We start from the raw sequence: 21985 nt of genomic DNA, 5'->3' as shown, positions 1-21985 counted from the left end.
GTTGTGTAATGCTTAGAGGATAATATCATCTCAATCTACTATTCTTTAGATCTAATTGTTGTGGTACCCGTGAAGATCCGGGGTAGAACAGGTTTTCAGCAACCATGCTCGCCGTAAAAGTGACTATGCTTGTCGTAAGAGGCGACTAACGGGATCGGGTGGTCAGGCTCGCTGACTTGGTTCATGCATGTCATCGTATCCCAATTGCGTGGATCGATGCTCATGTTATCAATCACTGGATTGTCTGGTCGGTGCTCATGATGTCAGTCACTGGATTGTCTGGTCCAGACTCGATTATTTACAGACCGCCGTCATATAGCTGGAATATTTCTGAGTGTGGCGTTAAACAACAAACAAACAAACATCATTGTTGTGGTGAATCAACGCTTTTGATAAAGTAGTTATAGAGTTATAGACCCACAGGGTATGTCATATATGTATTCGCAACATTGTCAGTGACAAAAGGGGAGATCAGATGATGGAACCTAAAAGACCTGATCGTTATCAAGATCAACAACATAATTATCAAGTTAAGCTCCATCAATGTGAGTTGACTTTCGTTTCAACTTCAGAAAAAAAGCTTTAATCCTTAATTTGAATGACATGATTAAATGGAACGCGACTCTACCTCGACATATCCTCCCAATATGTCATCTCTGTCAACACATTTGTTTCAGGATTGATGCTTCGATATAGTTTCAAAGTGGAATATATTAACTCGTTTTCACAGGGTTTCAGATATATGCATGGTTTCGGTGAAGGATATTCGTAAAGATATTCAGGGTTTGTACTTTTTCTTATTCGATACTACTGGTTTCTTATAATAAAACAAATTGTACCAACCCGTCAGACTGTTTAGTCTGTATGCTATTACAACTATCATTTTTTGTGAATAATTATGAACGAGTAAGTGAATGGGTGAGGTTTTAAGCCGCTTTTAGCAATATTCTAGCAATATCACGGCGGGGGACACCAGAAATGGGCTTCGCACATTGAATCCATGTCGGAAATCGAACCCGGGTCTTCGGTGTGATGAGCGAACGCTTCAACCACTAGGCTAGCCGAGCGCCCCAATTATGAACGATATACGAAGTAATGTGGTCGTAGCAGGGCCCTGGCACGTGTTGTGTGAAACTGTTTTGAACGAGATGAACTGCAGGTTTTCATCGGGAAAACATTCACAAAGTAGCAGCCATTGTTAGTTGGGCTAAAACAACGAGACCAGACTATGTGGTGAAAGATGGCGATCAGTGGTCAAGGATATAGTGTACGTGCCGTTCATTAACACATTACTAATAGGGGCAATGTAAGTACAGTATATGTAACATGTGTGAGGTTTGGAAGTGACAGCCCGTCTTATTTATAGCTCATTGAAATGGGTTATTTTTTCGGCAACTAATACTCCTTCCATTTTTTAATGAAACACAATCTCGGGAATCTCACGTATGGGATGTAAACATATTTCATTGTCGATTTATGTTGATATCTCCTCCAAAACATTAGAACAGTTCAGTTGGTTTCATAGATACATATATATTTTGTACTGATGAACAGCCGAACACATTCAAGCAAAAAAACCATTATGTCTCGAACAAATGTCATATTGAAAATTCAGGCCTCTTTCTTTTGAGACCATCGATCATATAATTGATGCAATTAGTTCTTGTCACGAAAATAGTATCCCCAGGCCGCGTCAGAGCTCCAAGCAACCGTAAACTTCCGGTTGTCATTCATCACTGCGGAGGGGCTTTTGTGATAGTAGACACTTGTGTTTGTTAAGGCACCTACCGCCTGTGAACGGTACAAGATGTCGACAAGGATTATTAGACAAACGCGGGACCCGTTCGAAGCCCTCGAACGGATGCTAAATCGGACAACTTTAGACACTCAAAGAGTTGCACATGGCCAAATAATAGGTAAGTCCTTGGGGATCACTAATGGTTGTTTTCTACTCGGAGGTTTCATGGATATTTTATCAGTGGATCTGTTCAAGTGGCGGTTCAAACACTTTTGTACTTCGTCGCTGACCCCATGAGAGCTTGGAGTCATTTATCAGCTCTCGTGCTTGTTAGCTTTTATGTTACTGCACGCAAGTTCGTAACTGACACCTTATTTTCTTCACTTTGTGAACGTCAATTCACAAGCTCTGTATATAATTTAGGGTAATTTTGTCTTTTTTCTTTATGTCCCCTTTTAACCAGCATTTACATGTGTGAAGTATTATGATTTTATCATAAATATGCAATTGTTGGGTTGTTATTCTACATGGAATGATTTAGATTGTTTGAAAATTAAATAACTGAGCCTTATGATTAATGGGTCCACGTGAATAACTGAACCAAATTTGACGAGAACCTAGACAAAGATTCGTGAGTATATTTAGGAACGAAAGAAGGTTCAATTTCATGACAGAAATTCATATCTTTACATGAAACATCAGTTAATAACACTATTCTACAAATCTCTATCCCATAACTAAATGTCTGTTCCATATTTCGATATTGCTGCAATATTCCAAAAAGCGTGAAGAGTTCCTAACATCTTCCATTTTTGTCCAAGCAGGAAATGTACATAACTTTCTTATCTTTTTTTTAGGAAGGGGGAGATACTTGTTTCTTCAAATGTCTTCCTTTTTTACCTGGATAGATCTCCTATGTATTTGTAACCTCCACTTGTACACCCCCAGCATGTGCACATTGTGGAGAATAGAGAACACTATTGAAGGGACCACCAGCTACACAATACGCTTTTGGCCCTTGCCATCCTTGGCCCATCTGCACAAAGAGATATTAGCGTCACGAACATTGTAAGCCTATGTTATAGTATAGTCGTATGGCAAAGATCGCATTATTGCCTACATATATACATGTCGGAACAAAGCAGGCACATGGGCCACTTTGTACAACGCGATATTAGATCTACGGCTGTCGTAAGTCAGTGCTAATGAATGAGTTACGACCATGTAGCCCTAAGATCGTTTTGTGGAAGCACCCCTGGTGCCCTACTTTTCCGTTTTGACATGTATATGGTATATACAGGCAGCCACACAACATAAAACCTTTGACTGATTGTGTAGGCGACAAGTGAATACCTTCACAAGAACAGGATCAACAAGCCTACTTGAAAGCTTTCAGAGATAACTTTCACCTTGTAAGCAAAGTACAAGCACCTGTTCAGAGCACTAGCAATGTGTCATGTTAGCTTTGAAAGGCTTGACGTTATGTACACATGACTATGATGGATAAGTTTTATACACAGAAAATTAACCATCTATATTATAGTGACTGATACAGATGTTATCGTTTTCCCTGGACAAAAGAACAGACTTGATATTAGAAGGCTATTGTGATGTTTAAGTTTCCTAAAAAACAATCGACCTGTGAAGATCTGGGGTAGAATAGGTCTTCAGCAACCCATGCTTGTCGTAAAAGGCAACTATTCTCGAAAGAGGCGATTAACGGGATCGGGTGGTCAGGCTTGCTGACTTGGTTGATACATGTCATCGTATCCCAATTGCGTGGATCGATGCTCATGATGTCAATCACTGGATTGTCTGGTCCAGACGCAATTATTTACAGACCACCATCATATAGCTGGAATATTGCTGTGTGCGGCGTTAAACGTCAACTTTTTCAATGTTTTGGACCCGTGAAGATCCGGGGTAGAATAGGTCTTCAGCAACCCATGCTTGCTGTAAAAGCCGACTATGCTTGTCGTAAGAGGCGACTATCGGGATCGGGTGGTTAAGGCTTGCTGACTTGGTTGATGCATGTCATCGATCCCAATTGCGTGGATCGATGCTCATGGTATTAATCACTGGATTGTCTGGTCCAGATTCGAATATTTACAGACCGCCGTCATATAGCTGGAATATTGCTGAGTGCAGCGTTAACCTACCAACCAACAAACAAACCAAACCAAAAGCGCAATCGTACATAAGAGAAGACACCCATCAACCTAGGCTTGTCGTATGAGGCGACTAAATACAAAAGCTGATTTGGTTGATTCAACGAAATTGCGTGTCAACGTTGCTCATAACATCAATCACTGGTTTGTCAGGTCCAGAAGCCATCTTATGTACAGAGGCCGAATTGTTTCCATGGCATCGTGAATATGAGAACGTGATTTTCGCGGTCACGTGATCGGCCTCTATTTTCAGTGATTAGCCTTAGCCTTGAGAACAGCCACTCACTCTGATAATTGATGATGTAGTGAGTAGCTCAATGGTAATGGTGTTAATCGTTTTGATTACAATGTATATTAATTCTTTAAAGATCTGTGATCTTACTTAAAAACTATTTGATAACTCTGTAAAACAATACCTTCAGCAAGCCAACACTGATTCATATTATACAAAATCTGTTGGAAATATCCAAAGGAAAACACTATTACCGTAAAATGTAAATAAGTACGTTCTGCAAAAAAAGTCAACACTCGACAAAATGCGACTTCATCCGACAGAATGTTACCACATCTAACGATTGACCACACTACAATATATTTCTTTCAGATGCACAAATGATACTAGTTTACAGTGGTTCCAATACAGAATACTACAACATATCTTATCAACTAATAATTTCCTGTAAGAAATAGGATATGTAGATAGCAGTAGTTATAGTTTCTGCGCCAAAGATAGAAACAACGACTCATAGTAGATTCTGGGATTGCAGCAAGGTAAACCTTATCTGGAAATTACTTGAAAATGGCTTTACGTACTACTTGGTGATCGTCGCGCTGAAAACCCGGGTTCAATTCCCCAGATGGGTACAATGTGTTATGTGTTTTCTGGTGTGCCCCGCCGTGACATTGCTGGAATATTCCTGAAAGCGGCATAAAGCAATACTCACTCACCATATACCACCCGGAGATCATTATTTGTCTTTCTGTAAAATGTTGATAAATACAGTAAAACTGTAAAAATATAAACTCAAATAACACTTCTATTTTTAACATCACTAAGTGCAGTGTTTAGGCGTGTGTTAATCCACTATACCGTCTACATAAATATTTCATACGTTATCTGACAACGATCAAAGTTATTACCTACATGTCAACCAATTCATTTCCAACACGGATACAATAACGTAATCCGTGTGCGTCACAATAAGAGACAAATCGATATATCCCTAACCCTATTATTAATAAACCAGACAGTGTGTCTCCCTGAAACCGTTAACAATGGGTACAGACTACCGATGTCGTCTGACATATTGACGTTCTTGTATACGCTGATCAAAGATAATGATTTACGGGCTGCAGGTCGGGTTTGATAGACGAGTTATATGTAATATCACACAATTCCCTGGATACCAGCGAAGTCTATAGAAGCCCCATTGTTACCTGGTGAAGGTCATAATTGTACACTAATCAATATATGGGCGATGATTGTCAATATAAGCCAACCAGTAATCCGTGTACAAATATATCTTGCTGGCCATAACACAACCTAATCGGCGTGACTGCTATACGAGGGGCTTTCAATAAGTTTTGCACAGAACAGAACAGAACTTTGTTTACGCTCAGGCCGGGATCCTCGGCATATGAGGTACAAATTATGAAAACAGTAAATACATAAGATGGCGGGATGGTTTACATGGAAGATTTGACAGTTTTCATAATGACATTACAGAATGTACAGAGTTTCTTAATAACATTTATTTTTTTACAATTAAAAGGTTCTTTGAATTTAAACATAAGACATAAGACCAAGTCGCAGAATATCTTTTGCACTTGTATTTTTCAATATAATCTCCATTCACCTCAATACACATATTCCATTTGTCCTTCATGCTTTTTTTTTTTATAGAAATCCGCAGATTGGCCCTCTAACTACGCCTCTGTGGCAGCCTCTATGTCCCCGTCATCCTGGAAGCGTCTTCCACGTAGGGCAGATTTCATTTGCCGGAACAGGAAATAGTCACTGGGGGCTAAGTCTGGGCTGTAGGGTGGGTGATTTAACTGTTCGAATCCACATTCACATATGGATTTCTTTTGCTTTTGCATCCGTCCTTGGTGAGGAACTTTATTTCAGCGCGTTGTTCATGTTTGAGAGAATCCATGATTGTGACCACCCTTGGTGAATGAAGCCATCACATCTAACTTATTGTTGTGTCTGGAACTTGTTTTGACACGTGTCAACCTGATGTTTTGACTAGTGTCACACCTGCCACAAGTTGATATTGTTTGTGTAAACACAAATGCCCAAGTTACAAAACGTATTGAACGCCCCCCGTATCTCTCAGTTGCTATTATTCACTGCTTGTAACTAATATGACGGGGTATTTTTAAGACGGTCAACTGGAGAAACATTTATTCACCATCCAAAACTGCCTTCCGCGGGAGATACCACGTGACATCAAGCGACAAATCCTAGGAGATATTGCTATGTATAGAATACTAAAGGAGCTCCCGTGTAATACAAATTTTATGAAACGAGTGAATAGTTCTGGTATCTGACGAGCGAAAGCGAGTCAGATACCACAACTATTGACGAGTTTCATAAAATTGGTTTTACACGGGAGCGAGTTTAGTATTTTATTTATTACTGGCCATTTATAACGTTTTTAGAATTATACTGTTGAGTGTGAATAGGCTGACACCTACACGACCCACCGCATAATCCAACTTGTTTAACACAGTAATACTTCAAATACGTCAAAAGTTGAAACGTATGAATTTAATACCATCCAACGGTCCACCTTCAGAATTCAGGCGTCCGTTCCACAAAATTATCGTAGCGTTAAGGTTATCGCAACTCATATACTTTAACTTAGACCAACGACTGTTGTTGCGCTACCGTACGATCGCCTTGTAGAACGGGGCCTTGCACAATGACGTCACAATACCCAATGTAATTTTTGGAATTTTGTTGCAAGATCCTACGGCGAAACAATGCCATGTGACGTCAACCTAGCAACAAGGTTGCTGGGGTCATCGTGTGTTCATAAGCCTCTCTCAGTGATCTATCATCTCCACACGCAATGTCGTTGAATAAGCCAAGGGATGTTGAGAGCTTTCAATATTTGTTCGTGAAACGTGTTCCGAGAGTACATAAGCACGCGTTTTGGTATTACACAATGTGTAATACAGCTGTATGTTTATTAAACGGGTGATCTCTTCACGGGGAAGTAATAAAATGAATTGCATCACAATGGTTTGCAAACCATTGTGACGTCACCAGTTACCATGACGCCATAATCAGATTATCATCACTAATCTTTCTGCGACTGAAGCTGAAAGTGTACTTTTTCCTCCCAAGAAAAGGGTTATTACTGTTTATAAACAGTTGGAAGAATGATTTTGTATGATAAAAAGAATCTCGCCCTCCCGTCTTTTGAACAACACTCGTCGATACAAGTTTTAAACTCATCGGGAAAGCTGTGAGTTTTAAACCTTTATCATCTGGTGTTGCTATGTCAAAAGACCTTCGATGAGATTCCGGTGCAGCAAATTAAAAATGACTTCATTATCTTTTGCGTCACTGTGTAAATTTACCCAAAGTGTGCACAACTGTTTTTTACGTTTATAACTCCATAAACGCAAAAATAAACAAACCTATTTTGATGTCAATAAATAAGTCAACAGTAATAACTTCACAGACTGCTTATATTATCATGTAAAGCAAACAACAACTGTTGAACCTGTAGACAACACAAAATCGGCTATTTGTGACATCGTTTAGCGCAATAATGCAGGACAAGCCCCACCCATTCCATTATCAGCCAGTCAGAAACAGCAGTCCGTCAGTGGGCGTGGCCTATTTTTCTTGTGTTTGGTTAAACTTTAAAACACCACGGAATCATCTTCAATATATGTATTACTAGTTATAACTTATTTTCTTTATGTGTATCAGGAGACGGATACAGTCCTTCTCTGATCCGAACTGCTTAAAGATATAACAATCAAACCCTTAATTTTAACCCTTTCACCAAAACGTACTTTGATTTAGTATATCTTCTGTATCTTTTCAGTTTTGTGATTACTGTTTTTCACCACCAGTCTTTGAAGCTTTATATAGTTAATGTGTTTATCCATTTATGTTGCCTTGCTTATCTGTCCGACCTCTGTTTTATTTTCAGGTTCTGCTGTTCACTTTATATGAATTGAGCTATTTTCAGTTTTATTAACCCAGTTGTGTTGCTGTCATCTTTTCTTCTTGGATCACTTTTGCTTGTCTCCTCTTGACCCTCCTGTCCGAGCTGTGAGCATGTAATAAATAGAGGAGGCCAATGGGCGATCGTTTTTGTTCCAAAGGGCAATAACTCTCCTTTTGAAATGATAGAAGCGACGGTCCAACCTGTTGCTTCCGGTCTGGTTCCCGGATCAATGTTCGCTGCGACAACTATAGTGACATGTGGAGACGGAGTCAATCTAAAGTGTTACCCTGTTTCACCTTAATTCATAAACGGTCGTTTACAACTGAATATTAAAAACTAGCACATATTGTGAAGTGATTATTTGTTAAGAATATAAACATGATTTGTTGTACCGTGGATATCACATCAGGGTCTGCAGCAAAATGCACGATTAGTATCATAAAGGAATATACTTGACGTGTTCAAACAATTTCTCTTGAAATTCACAGGACAAAGGCTTCTCCTGGGTAGACGCATCAAAAAGGATGATTTTGTCTGTTTGTTTAACGCCGCGCATAGCAATATTCCAGCTATATGACGGCGGTCTGTAAATAATCGCGTCTGGACCAGACAATCAGGTGATAACATCATGAGCATCGATCCACGTAATTGGGATAGATGACATGCATCAACCAAGTCAGCAAGCCTGACCACCCGATTCCGTTAGTCGCTTCTCACGACAAGCATTGTCGCCTGTTACGGCAAGCATGGGTTGCTGAAGACCTATTCTACCCCGGATCTTCACGGGTCAACTTGATATTGAAAAATGTCAAATTTGTGTTCAAACATAGGAAATCCTCATGGGATTTCCGGGACAAATGGCCCCATGTACGACCATGCATGAGCGTCGGACGGTCACAACTTCGACGGATGGCAAATGGTCCTTTAGTGGTTGCCCGGGCGTCAAGGAGAGGACTAAACAGCTGGATCTGACTGTGTAATCTTGCTTCATCGCTGTTGATCTTCGCTCATACTGTCGACCTTTAGTTTGTCTGGTCCAGAATCGATTACTTACATGCATCGTATTAAATAGGTAGTATTGCTGACATTGACGTAAAATCGCCCTTCATTCTGACAAACGACTGGTTATAATTTCAAGAACATACATGAGTTGGACAGTTTTAGTACTCTTGTATTCAGGATTCCAGGTTGAAATAGACCCCAGTACCATCGATAGAAACTAACAGTGTTAGTCCACTAGACCTTATAATGATAACATGTAGCAGAACCCTTAATATGGCAAATGAGTAATTGTACTTATGGTTCCTTAAGTAGTGGGCAGTTTGGCAAGGACTACAGGACTAGTGCCAATTTCTAACACTGAGTATCCATGCTTGTACTAGGTGACGTACTGAATCAGATTTCGTCACGATATGGCTGAAATATTGCCGATGTGACGTTAAATCTTAACTCACTGGATCAGATTGGCATTCTTCGTAGATTCGACTACTTAGTCGATTGTATGTCAATCGTAGACCGACCGCATGGGACTTTGTTCATAATATCCGTCACAAAGACACTGTATTAACATGTGCACCTAAACTAAAGATTTTCAGTTCCGTTACTGTACCCACAGTTTAACCTCACTACCCACTAACCGGCATGCACCTGTGTGTGGATACTGTAGATAGACCAAATTAGAAGCAAGATTCAAACCAAACCGCCATTTCAGAGCTTGGCGGGCGCATGCTCACAGTTCAGACAGACGACTCAAAGGAAGAGCGGGAAAAGGCTATCCAGGATGCCGTGGACGCAGCAGAAGCACGTGCAACACGAGAACTGCGTGCAGCGCTCAAGCGTATGAAGGACCAGAAGGACGCAGAGCGGAGGCGGGCTTTGCAAACTCAGAAAGAGGTCAGCAGACATGAGGAATCTTCCTCCAGTAACGTATTTGAGTTTCCTGGTCTTGTGGCAAATATGAACTATGTATACGCGTGTGAGTGAAATCTCATTAAAATTAGATCTTAGTTCTCACTACCGGTAAACAATGATATGTGGACATCCCATTACGGTTCACGTTAGAACGACCTTTCATCCGACCAATCAGAGCGTCCTCTTACCAGATCAGGAAAGTGACAGTCGGAATGTGATTTCTAAACACACAACCTCGAAAAGTTCGACACAGGATATTCCGAACGACCGTTACGGGATGTCCAACTGATTCCGTCAAAATCATCGTCTGTTACTCGTTTCATGGGGATAAACATTTGAAACGGAAGAGACTTTCCATAGCCCGTGGAAAGGACTGACATACAATCTCGGCCATCTATTAGACATTCCATTATTTTGGTTTGATCTGTTTTCCAATTTTGAATCGAGCACTGTCAAAATATTTTGCAAAGGGTAGTCTGAAATGGAATTGGACAGTTTGAAACTAGCGCCGTAAAGCTCGAGAACACACCTTTATGATAACCTTTTGTCAACTTTATGTTAGTCATTTCATTGGTCGGTACAAGTTCGCGAATGGTCGTTTTAACGCGACTTCTAATGGCATGTCCTCAGATGTTTGTTAGCCATAGCCATAGCCATAGCGAGAAGAGAGATCTGAGTATAATGAGATTGGTGTGAGTGAGTGTGCCTTCACGCCACTTTCATCAATGTTCAGCATTATTACAAATGGGCTTCACACATGATACCCATATGGGGAATCGGACCTACGGTACCCTTCCGCCCAACAAATATTCGACAAAACCAACATGCGAACTAACTGCTGAGCACTGCCAAACAGCTGAGGAGTGATGCAGGCGTCCTTCAGTAACCCACTGTTGCGGCATCACCTCCGAGCTACAGTGCTGGAAAGACAAGAGTATGGTATTACGTCGCTTTTAGCAATATTCCAGCAATATTACTGCAGGGGACACCAGAAATGGGCTTCACACAGTTTACCAATGTGGGGAATGAAACCGGGCTTTGGGCGTGACGAGCGAACGCTGTAATCACTAGGCTACCCCGCCACCCCTTCGTGCATTGAAATCACTAAGTAAATACATACTACGTAGGTAATGTTTTCCCATGTCAAATAACCTGTTATCTCGTAGCCTGACGAAGTTGACATTCTCCCTCACGACTGCGTGACTGCGGTATGTGAATAATAATTTTGCCAGGTCGCTCGATGACATGAATATGATTTATTTGCTTGTTGTTTAACGCTACACTTAGCAATATTCCTGCTTTTTGACGCCGGTCTGTAAATGAAAGAGTCTTGACCAGACAATTCAGTGATTAACATCATGAGCATCGTTCCACACAAATGGGATGTGATAACATGCATGAACCAAGTCAGCGAGTCTGACCACCCGATCCCTTTTGTCGCCCTTTACGACAAGCATGGGTCGCTGGGGGTGTGAAACAATATGGATACGTGTCCTTCACCCCCCTATTTACCATCCGAATAATATATGTTGGTTCGGGAGTGGCCCAGTTGTCCAAGGCGCCGCAATTCGCTGTGTAGAGTTGCGAGTTGCGTCACTTGGGGGATGTTAGAAACCTATATGATTGTGGGTTCAAATCCTGGTTCACCCCGATCATATATATGTTTCTAGTTTTGTCAGCACCATACCCGTGCTGGTGGGTTTCACCAAGGTGGTACACGCCTGAGACCTGCGTCACTTCCGGCCTACCCCCCACACATATACTCACTCACTCACTCACTCAGAATATATTTGATCATCATTTCATAATTTCAATGATCTTGGACTTTATCGTAGAAAACGTTACATTTATATTGATTTACCTTATTAGACATTTATAGACGAACACGATTTCATGAGATGTTTCTTTTATGTAAGTACTTCGAGCGTTTGGCTCAGAGAGTATCAGAACAGAGGGACAGAGCAGAGGAGGAACGAATAAAGGAACTGACGAAGAAATTACAGAAAGAGAAGGAGGAAGCCCTCAAGCAGCAATGGGAGGACTGCGAAAGACTGAAGGAAATAGCCATTGCTGACGCATGCACAGCGCTCAGGAAAAGCTTGAGAAATGAGTTTGCTTTGGAAAAAGAGCGGGCCGTAGCACAGGCTCTGAAGGCAGCAAGGGTAAATCCTGAGAGCTATGTATTTTCCTTTCTGTGTGTTTGTTTGCTGATACATATGTACGTATGGTATTTTTATAAATCTCGCGGACAGCCTCAGTGGTTTAGTGGATCGAGCGCCTGCCCGGAGAGCGGAAAGACGGTGATTCGATCCCAAAAGACGTTAAAAGATGGTACTTGTTGTTACCGTGCGAGCCGTTCGATGTACGATAAAAAATTGAGAAATTTACTGTTTTTCAACGCAGAATAAATTCTCGGACAACACTTAGAAGTGTATTTTTTTAAAACCGGTTTAATATTTCCAGTTTACTTTACACCATCAAATTGGAAATTTGATATTCTCCACCTCTGCGTAATTATGTAGCCAGAGGTATATCCAGTGCCGCGTGAGCGCAATTCTCGCTCAACCTTCACTTTTCCGATCTTAGGAAAATTCGCGTCAGAAAAAAACCTCGGCATCCAGAGTGTTAAAAGATGGTACTTATTGTTACCGTGCGAGCCGTCCGCCATTAGGGGATCAAACAAGGACTTGTCAGCACTCAGTGTCTCCCGTCAGACGCGCTGGAGTTAACATATCCCTATTGCGTAAATTGATGCACACGATGTCAAACACTGGATTGTCTGTTCCAGACGTCAAATAGCTGAAATATTGCGGCGTTAATATATTGCACTGTATCTGTGTGGGGTATCCATGTTTCAACTGATGGTATCTCAGTGGGCTAGCGCTGTACAGCCAGCATTAGTCCGGACTAGTACAAGCAGCCACACACACGCGTGCATACACGTCGCTACATAAGTGCAATGATCTTTAACTCGACAACTTTGGCCTGGATGCATTATCAGCAATTGATATAATGAGTGGTTTAACGCCGCTTTCAACAGAATTTCAGTTATATTCAGGAGACTGACTGTACAAAGAGCATCTATAGATTCCGGCGTGTTACTCCCCATTTATTACTTCCATGTCGTCAGTGGGTTACATTGCCTCTTAAATGTGCCGCTTATCTTGACAATAATTACGTGGAGTTTACAATGCAGAATTGGTAACCAGCACCTAAATATTTGTGTTGAGGGTCGACTGAGATAAGTATAGGCGGTTACTAGGTACACTGTCAGCGCACACCAACGGACCCGTGAAGATCCGGGTTAGAATAGGTCTTCAGCAACCCATGCTTGCCGTAAAAAGGTGACTATGCTTGTCGTAAAAGGCGACTAACGGAATCGGGTGGTCAGGCTCGCTGACTTGGTTGATGCATGTCATCCATCCCAATTGCGTGGATCGATGCTCATGATGTCAATCACTGGATTGTCTGGTCCAGACTCGATTATTTACGGACCGCCGTCATATAGCTGGAATATTGCTGAGTGCGGCGTTAAACAACAAACGATAACGGCATGATAGTTCATCATACTGCAAACCACTGATTTGCCAGGTCCAGATTTGATTTTTACAGACGCCATGATATAGCTGGAATATTGCGGACAAGACTCACTATTGTATATAATATACCATCTGAATCATGACTGCATTTGTGACGTTCGTTCCATCAGTACCAACATATAGAAATCCACTCGTGTATGAAGTTGTTACCTGCATCTAATACAACTGTTTGTACTTCAGGAAATGTTTAAGAAACGTGAAGAGGAAGTTATTGCCTTTACAACCAGACAGTGTGAGGAGCGCGCAAGACAGGAAGCAGAGAGAGTCGCGCGGCTTCACCAACAGGAAGTGAACAGACTTAATCAAAAGTATATTCAGTTTTTTGTCTCATGTTTCCTTCTTCGTGCAATGTGTGGATTATATAGAGAATCTCATCCGAGTGTTTTTCGAGATGAACCATATCAAGACGAGTTGCAAAAAGTTACATATAGCCAATAAACAACAAGTCTTGATATACTGGAGGTTGGAAGACGCGAGGGTTAGGTTCTATTTATCATCCATATCAAAATTACAACTATTTTCTCTTTGTAAAGAGTAATACCCAGGCGGGCTATTGTCGAAATGACGTATATTGCCACTGTCAAAAACACTGTTCTTGACACTCGGTCTTGTGGTCTGAAATGATACAGTAGACTGTATATTGTCAAATCGTTTTCGTCAACATGCCGTCTTTTTGGCTGCCATTTTACCTGTCGTAAACTCCTAAGACGGGTCCTGTCTTAATGTTTGTCGTACGATAACGTAGCGCTACGACAGCTTCGAGAAAAGACTTAGCTAAGATTGTTTTCGTTAAGAGAGTTTAGCGAAAAGACTGCCAGTGTAAGTAGAGCTAAGATTGTTTTCGTTAAGCGAACCTCGTGAAAAGACTGCAAATGTAAGTAGAAGAGGAACAGCTTCAGTGGCAGAGAGATTAATGATGTCATTCGATTGCCACAGTGGTCGCGGGATCCAGTTTCATTTAGCAATGTCTCTAAGGAGATATCACAATTTTCTTCTGTGCGCCGTGCTTTATTTATTTTTGGTTTGAGAAAGTTACATGGGGATGAGTAAAAGTTGTAAAGTTGTAAACAAACTCTGAACAGAAACCTTATCTTTATCTCCCATACGTATTAATGATGTGTACAAAGGAAATGCATAAATCATCATAAAAATATTTTTTAAACATTCCTAACTGTAAATTATTACACTACACACGTTAGTCAGACTCAATGACCAAAGGGAGCCAAGCACTGTCATGGGGACAGGCGGGAAACGTTGACTCTGTTTGTAGCGCGTTATGAACGCTGTTGTACAGCGTGAATAATTGACGTGTCAGGCTGCAGGAGGAAACATGCAGTTGGCAAAGCGTGGGGGAGGTAACTCTCATAGAGAAGTATGATTCGTGGTTATATTCAAACCGCGAACTCACAGCATTGGTCAACTTGGTTTCGATTTTAACAATATCCGCTGTCTCCACCGATCTACTACATTATATAATAATATTACGACAATGTAACTATTACTTTGAAAAGATTAATAATTTAAAAAAATAAGTTCACCGCTGTATGCATGCAAAACCAGTTTTATGCCATTCCGTCCAGCCATTGTCATTCGTGACCAGCTCGTGTTATTCCGGGACAAGCCTTCTTGCAGGTTACGGAAAGGGGCGAGTGGTGACGAATGAGCCATTGTGTCACTAACATAATTGTTCGATCAATTCTAGACAACGTAACATGTGTTGCTAGCACATATGCCAACAAAAGAGTGTTTATACCTTTCCATTAAGTTAAAATTTTAAACATTTTTCACGTCTTCCGCTAGGATTGTGTCAACTCAATACCTTTTGTTCCATGAAAATAAGAACAAATGTTTCAGAAAGTCATCGTTTTGAAAACATGTTAATAATTTTGTTTTCATGATGTGTTTGTTTTCTATTTTCATATTTCATATGTAGTTAAAATAAAACGTGTCATGTTCTCATTCCAAGTTAATTAATGTTTCGTTTTTGGAAATTATCTTTGAAATTTTCCGTTGTTAGTTTTTTCATAGCACTTCCTAAGGGTACACATGGAACATTGAGATCAAGAATATTATTTTACTATTCACATACGGGTTCTTGTAGGCACGAATGTTTAATGTCAGAAGTTAACTATGTTAGGGTTTTTTTCTTGAGAATTATCGCATACTTTTTATGGGGATTTCTTCTATGTCTTTGTACTCATTTACCTCCCCTTTCAATGATATTGATTAAGTTAGTGAGTGAGTGAGTATGGTTTTGTGCCGCTTTTAGCAATATTCAAGCAACATCACGGCGGGGGACACCAGAAATGAGCTTCACACATTGTACCCATGTCGGGAATCGAACCAGGATCTTCAGCGTGATGAGCGAACGCTTTAACCACTAGGCTACCCGACCACCCCTATTGATTAAGACATAGACGTTGAACCACGCCCAGCGTGTCGCTGATATTGACAATTGCCAGTCACCCATTGCAGAATTGGTCACTTCACCCAATTGCTCGTCGTGAGATCTAACTGAAGTGAGTATCGGCGCGGTTACCTGGCTGAGTGTTGGGCATCGTACACCCACCTCCTCTCACGTGACCAATTTTATGTTTCAGAGCGCCTCCGTGGTCTAGTGGTAGAGCGTCCGCCCGGAGAGCGGAAAGTCTGGGGTTCGATCCCCGACCGCGTCATACCAAAAGACGTTAGTAGATTGTACTTGTTGTTACCCTGTCTGGCGCTCGGCATTAAGGGGCTAAAACAAGGACTGGTCGGCTCGGAGTCAGTATGCTGTTTCTGAGTGGGGTATTCATGTTAAACTGCGGCATGGTATCTCAGTGAGCTAGCACTATAAATCGGCATCAGTCCGGACTAGTACAAGCAGCCACACAAACACACACACGTACATGCTCGTCGCTATATAAGTGCAATAATCTTGGACACAACATTAAACCCCATTTCACCTCACCATCTTATGTTTCAGGTACGACAACCTAGAGACGAAGTACCACAGGGAACTAGCACACAGGCAACGAGTCGAAGATGACTTCAGGGTATTTATAAACCAGTAATAATTAGTAGAAGTAAATATATCGTAGCTCGTCTCGGTTTCATTTCAATCCGCCTGACATGAGAATACTTCTTACGGTCAACATTTCTCCATCAAGCACATGTTCAATTACTTCTTAAGTAATGACGAATTGTCGCCCTTAGAATGGGCTTCCAAACAGATTTTTTTTTTTAAACCGCTAGTTTACCTAATGTTTCATTGAGTAGGGATATTCCTCTTTCGACAACTCTGTGATGTGACCTGTTTTCGTGAAAACAACCATTTTGTCTGTTTCAAGTTCAGATGCTAAGAAACCGTAGACAGTGGCCTCCGCAGACACATGCACGTCCGCGTTGACGAAAGAAACAAATGATGTCCATGAACAAGAACTAGAACAATTAATCTGGCGTTCTGAATTCCTTTACGTACTGTTGACGATTTAGACCCGTGAAGATCCGTGATAGAATAGGTCTTCAGCAACCCATGCTTGTCGTAAGGGGCGACAAACAGGATCGGGTGGTCAGGCTCGCTGACTTGGTTGATGCATGCCATCGATCCCAATTGCGTGGATCGATGCTCATGATGTCAGTCACTGGATTGTCTGGTCCAGACTCTATTATTTACAGACCGCCGTCATATAGCTGGAATACTGTTGAGTGCGGCGTTAAACAAAAAACAAACAAAACAAAATGTCGATGACTAAATGTAACTGTGTCCCTGTTCCCAGGAGTGGTTTCTTTGGAAAAAGAGCAATGCCCATACTTATTTTTGTTTATTTTTCCTAATTTTCCAGGCGTTGCAGGACGACTACAGGCGATTCATGGACTACACTGACGGCAAGTTTCACTCCGACTACCTCATGAGCCTGCGATATCAGGGAATGTTGAAGGCACAGAAGAAAATCAGCGAAGTCACATATGAGGATCTAAGTCCGAAACATGGTACAAGGAACTCGATCGTTTTCCTTTGAAATCACGCTCCATTGTATTCGGATTATCGGCCCAGTGTTATAGTCACATAAGTTCTGTTGATATTCTCAATATGTCTCCATTGGAATATCCCGTGACCGGATGTTAGGTGGCAGGTAACACATCAGCAGACGACAACACAGGGTCCATTTCCGTAAGGCTTCATTCCACAGTTTATGTTTTCTTGACAAATGATCAATGAGATCCCACCTTTTCACAGTTGTCGCTAGCCTTCTGTAGATCAACAGCACATCCTGTCGTCTGCAAATCACTGTCACCGTCAGCAGATGGTTGACGTCTGTTGGAGCCTGACGAAGGATAACGCTGTTTGCAGTTTGACAAAGGAAGGCACAAATTGCTGTGCAGACTTGCGTCACAGCAGCGTTTGAAACATTTTTAGTTCACTAGGTCTTATAACATATACCAATCCCCTTTAAAATTGCAAATTTCAACTGGTCCATATGAAAAACCAAGTGCAAGATTCTTATGTTGTAGGCATTAAATCATCTTCCCGAGGCAAGAGAGTTAACTGACTTTAAAAGTCCAGTTTCCACCCTTGCCGAACTTGGCTGGAATTCCTGGGCTCGATCGTAGCGCCACCAGTTGTTATTACGAGTTATGGACCAATCAGATTCCATCACTTGTAATTGTTTCAAACAAAACGGTGGCGCCCAGTCAAAACGATCTGATCGTTAATCAAGATCTATGTTGGGATAAAACGGGTCATACATTGCGAAGTCCATCAAATCACGCGGGCACCTTTATCAAAAACATGAAAAGGTTCGGAAAATATCTGTTGACAACGTTTTGGCGGTGCAGATACTTGCAAACACTGCAATCGACCGAAATCTGCGCGACCATGCATAGACTCGTTAGTCCAGTCAAAAGGTAACTCCATAATACCAGCCTAGTTTCATAGTTGTTAACTCGCTTGCCTCGGGAAGATGGCAGTAAATGGGACAGAGAGGATTTTGATATTTTGGACCCCTCCCTTTTTGAAATGCTGGATCTGCCCCTGTGCGTCCTTTTGTGTTATCGGGAACCTATGGTAGGGAGTTCGAATCTAAATCTAAGATCTACACCACTTCTGGGTCTCCCTCCCAAATTATGATGACTCGGTAAAATGATGTTCAAGGCAGTGTGAACACAACTCACATACTCGCACACAACACAAAGGATATTATTGTGAGCACGGTATTAGGTGCAGATTGTCGTCATCCGGGTTGGTAAAATTTGGATTTGCTTAATATTTACCAAAATATTTGATATTATGCAACATGTCATAGTGCTATGCAAAGATGAAACACATTATCAGGCTGCAAAATTTGAAAAGGAATAACGTTATAAACATAATTGCTGTAACTCCTTGTAGGCTTTTAAAAATCATATTTCACATGAGGGCCTCGTTTCTATGTTAAAGTATTGTAGTTAGGATAGCCGTAGCGGAATATACAGGCATACGTTTGTCATATTGTGTATGTGAGACCTCAATAACCGATGTTTTTTAGGATACCACTATATCATGTACATTATTAATGAATTATTGTCCATAAGATGCTGTAGTCGCTTGTTCCTTCTCCGCAGTGCAATATGTTAGCACGCGTTGAAACCGCTTCGAAATCAAAATGTACATAGATTTTTTCAGTGTTAGGGACTTTAGTACTACATATAGCGGCTTCTAGTGCGATCGGAACAAATAATGCCCTCTTTAGAAATTAATAATTATTCAAGTCGTATCATGTAGACAGTTTACATTTCTCCCGATAGCTGTTATTGATCACCTATCGTGTACGATAGACTTCAGAAGATTAATGTAATGCATGTACAATGAAGCATTGGTCTGCTTCTGTTTATTCTTACACTTTGAAGATTTGACCTGTTATAATTTAAAACGCCCGAGACCTGTATCACTCCGGCTTTCCTCCCACATTAGCCTGACAATAACTGGAATACAGTAAGATGTGGCGTTAAATCCAAATCACTCTTGACTCGTTACTTCGCTTCCTCTTCCAACCCAATGCGGTTATTTGACATACCTTTGGGGTTTGGACAAGACGAGAAGACGTGGCATGATATTCTGAAGCTGCTAATCAAGCAAAACGGAATTCACAAAGTAGAACATCAGTTTGATGAGTTCACGGGTTAAGTTCATTTCTTGAGTGATCATTGCATGAGTCACACAAGCATCTAGTAGTTCAACTTATGTTATGATTGAACTTGAAGTTTAAGAAACGTTTTATTACTGTTGTGATTTCAAATTTCGGTTTTGAGTTCATTTCTTGAAAACTGTTTTATGTGTTTCAAAAGACAACAGCTTAATTTGTTTGATGTTTAATTATATTATATTTCTAAAACTATTCACCAACTATTGTAAAGCGATCTTGTAATGGGTTGTGTTGGTTCACTTTCGAGGAAGGGTATTTCTTGCCTATATTCTGTCAAGTAACGTTATGAGATGTTGTCATAAAGTGAACTGTATGCTTATTGTTATCAGTATTATTCATAGCTTGCAATATGTGTAGTTTAAGCTGGTATAGCGAACCATCATGTGAAAAAACAACTCCTGTTTTGCACACCGCGTCCATTAAATATCTGAACATCCGATTGCCACGAGTCGTTTTTAAGTCTGTGTTAAACATCATACACATACTCTAACATGTGCCCAAATCAGCGAAAAGCCTTTTAAAACTTGGAACATACGTGCCCAACACAGTGAAGAGCTTGTTAACACTTGATACATATGTGCCCCAAACCTTGAGGAACCTTTAACACTTGGAACACATGTGCCCAACACAGTGAACACTTGTCACCTTTCGTATTTGGTGCCTTGAGGGAACAGGTTTGTTGGTTCGCAGTACCAGTATGATGCTTCCTACGTTCACCTACTTTTACAGATGTACGTACAGTAACTCTTTTAGTGATAACATCATCATCAAACCTCCTGGCTCTAAATTTGTTTCCAGGGGCGGTCGGGTAGCCTAGTGGTTAAAGCGTTCGCTCGTCACGCCGAAGACCCGGGTTCGATTCCCGACATGGGTACAATGTGTGAAGCCCATTTCTGGTGTCCCCCGCCGTGATATTGCTGGAATATTGCTAAGTGCGGCGTAAAACCAAACTCACTCACTAAATTTGTTTCCAGCTTCCGCTGCGGGCAATTGTTTTGTTTGAGACTGATTAATGTTTTTTACATCATGATGTTAAATTAGAGGCAAACTCATTTTATACCCTCAAGTGAACGATGTATTTACACAAACCTCAGGACAATAATTGAAAAGATTGCCTTTACATATTCAAGAATGGCTTCAAAATGGCAGATGGATCCTGCTTACGCAAGAGTTACCGTACGGACATTAATGTCAACAGTATCTGATTTGATCTCCAGTTGTTTAAGTGTGTCTATACATTTTTACAGACTAATGTTTATTATGTATATGTTAATATTACCTGTTAGTTATATATTGTTATCTAGCGTTGACTGGTTATAATTATGTTTCCTCCATTGAGGTTTGGATTGTCCGTTGTGTTTAATGGTATCAGGCAGCCCCTGGTGCAAGATTGTACTGACTCGTCAATCATGTCATCTACTCAGGATACATCCCACAGTACATCAGAGTACATCTGAACAACCTGGGACATTCGGGAAAGAAGACAACTATGTTAAGTATATTGAAGTTAAGCGAATTCAGTGGGGACAGTGACTTTTATTTTCTCAAATGTGACGTCAAATCATCCCTATATGTGAAGTTTGGGGAATATTTTTGTGTTAATTGTGTGTACGGATGATCATTAAGGTTTGTTTTGAACTAAAAGTAACATATTAACCCCATTTCAGTTTGGAGTTGAGCCAGTTTGGGTTTGTTTGTTGTTTAACGCCCCATTCAGCAATATTCCAGCTATATGACGGCGGTCTGTAAATAATCGAGTCTGGACTAGACAATCCAGTGATTGACATCATGAGCATCGATCCACGCAATTGGGATACGATGGCATACATCAACCAATTCAGCGAGTCTGACCACCCGAAACCGTTAGTCGCATTGTATGGCAAGCATGGGTTGCTGAAGACCTAGTCTACCCCGGATCTTCACAGTATAATTGAGCCAGTACTTGGGTGGAGACAATTGTAGCGTGCAGGCTGTGGTGATGTGTTGGACATCTCGTAGGGCCGTTTAATGATTCAGCAACGGCTCTTGTCTACGTATGACCTTGGTTATTGTTTTCAGGGAGTAACGACATGCAAGACATGGTCCAGGAATCTAGTCGTGCTTCCCATCACTTATGTCAGTGAACGCTGTCCAGGGCCCCGTTCCACAAAGCGATCTTAGCGCTAAGTCGATCGTAACTCCCATTCTTTAACACTGACTTACGACAGTCTTA

General features: G+C 41.1%; 1 protein-coding gene across 1 annotated transcript; it reads left to right on the top strand.

Moving 5' to 3' along the window:
* The first annotated feature begins 1737 nt into the window (after positions 1-1737).
* Positions 1738-21953, top strand: LOC139448307 (uncharacterized). The gene is made up of 6 exons (XM_071229857.1): positions 1738-1916; positions 9811-9992; positions 11927-12172; positions 13790-13917; positions 16575-16644; positions 17434-21953. Exons 1-6 carry the CDS (start codon positions 1808-1810, stop codon positions 17608-17610), a joined length of 912 nt encoding a protein of 303 aa, XP_071085958.1. The 5' UTR covers positions 1738-1807; the 3' UTR covers positions 17611-21953.
* The last annotated feature ends 32 nt before the right edge of the window (positions 21954-21985 follow it).

Source organism: Haliotis cracherodii, unplaced genomic scaffold, assembly GCF_022045235.1.
Source record: "Haliotis cracherodii isolate W230 unplaced genomic scaffold, xgHalCrac1.p SCAF_7, whole genome shotgun sequence".
In the NCBI taxonomy this organism is placed as follows: Eukaryota; Metazoa; Mollusca; class Gastropoda; order Lepetellida; family Haliotidae; genus Haliotis; species Haliotis cracherodii.
The sequence above is the reverse complement of the archived record's forward strand: the minus strand, read 5'-3'. Positions and strand labels throughout refer to the sequence as shown.

Bases quoted from the DNA above. Each gene is read 5' to 3' on its own strand.
- LOC139448307 (XM_071229857.1), top strand. From the start codon at position 1,808: ATGTCGACAAGGATTATTAGACAAACGCGGGACCCGTTCGAAGCCCTC. The intron at 13,918-16,574 runs GTATATTCAGTT...CTTATGTTTCAG, and splicing joins GTGAACAGACTTAATCAAAA to GTACGACAACCTAGAGACGA. The intron at 16,645-17,433 runs GTATTTATAAAC...CTAATTTTCCAG, and splicing joins GAGTCGAAGATGACTTCAGG to GCGTTGCAGGACGACTACAG.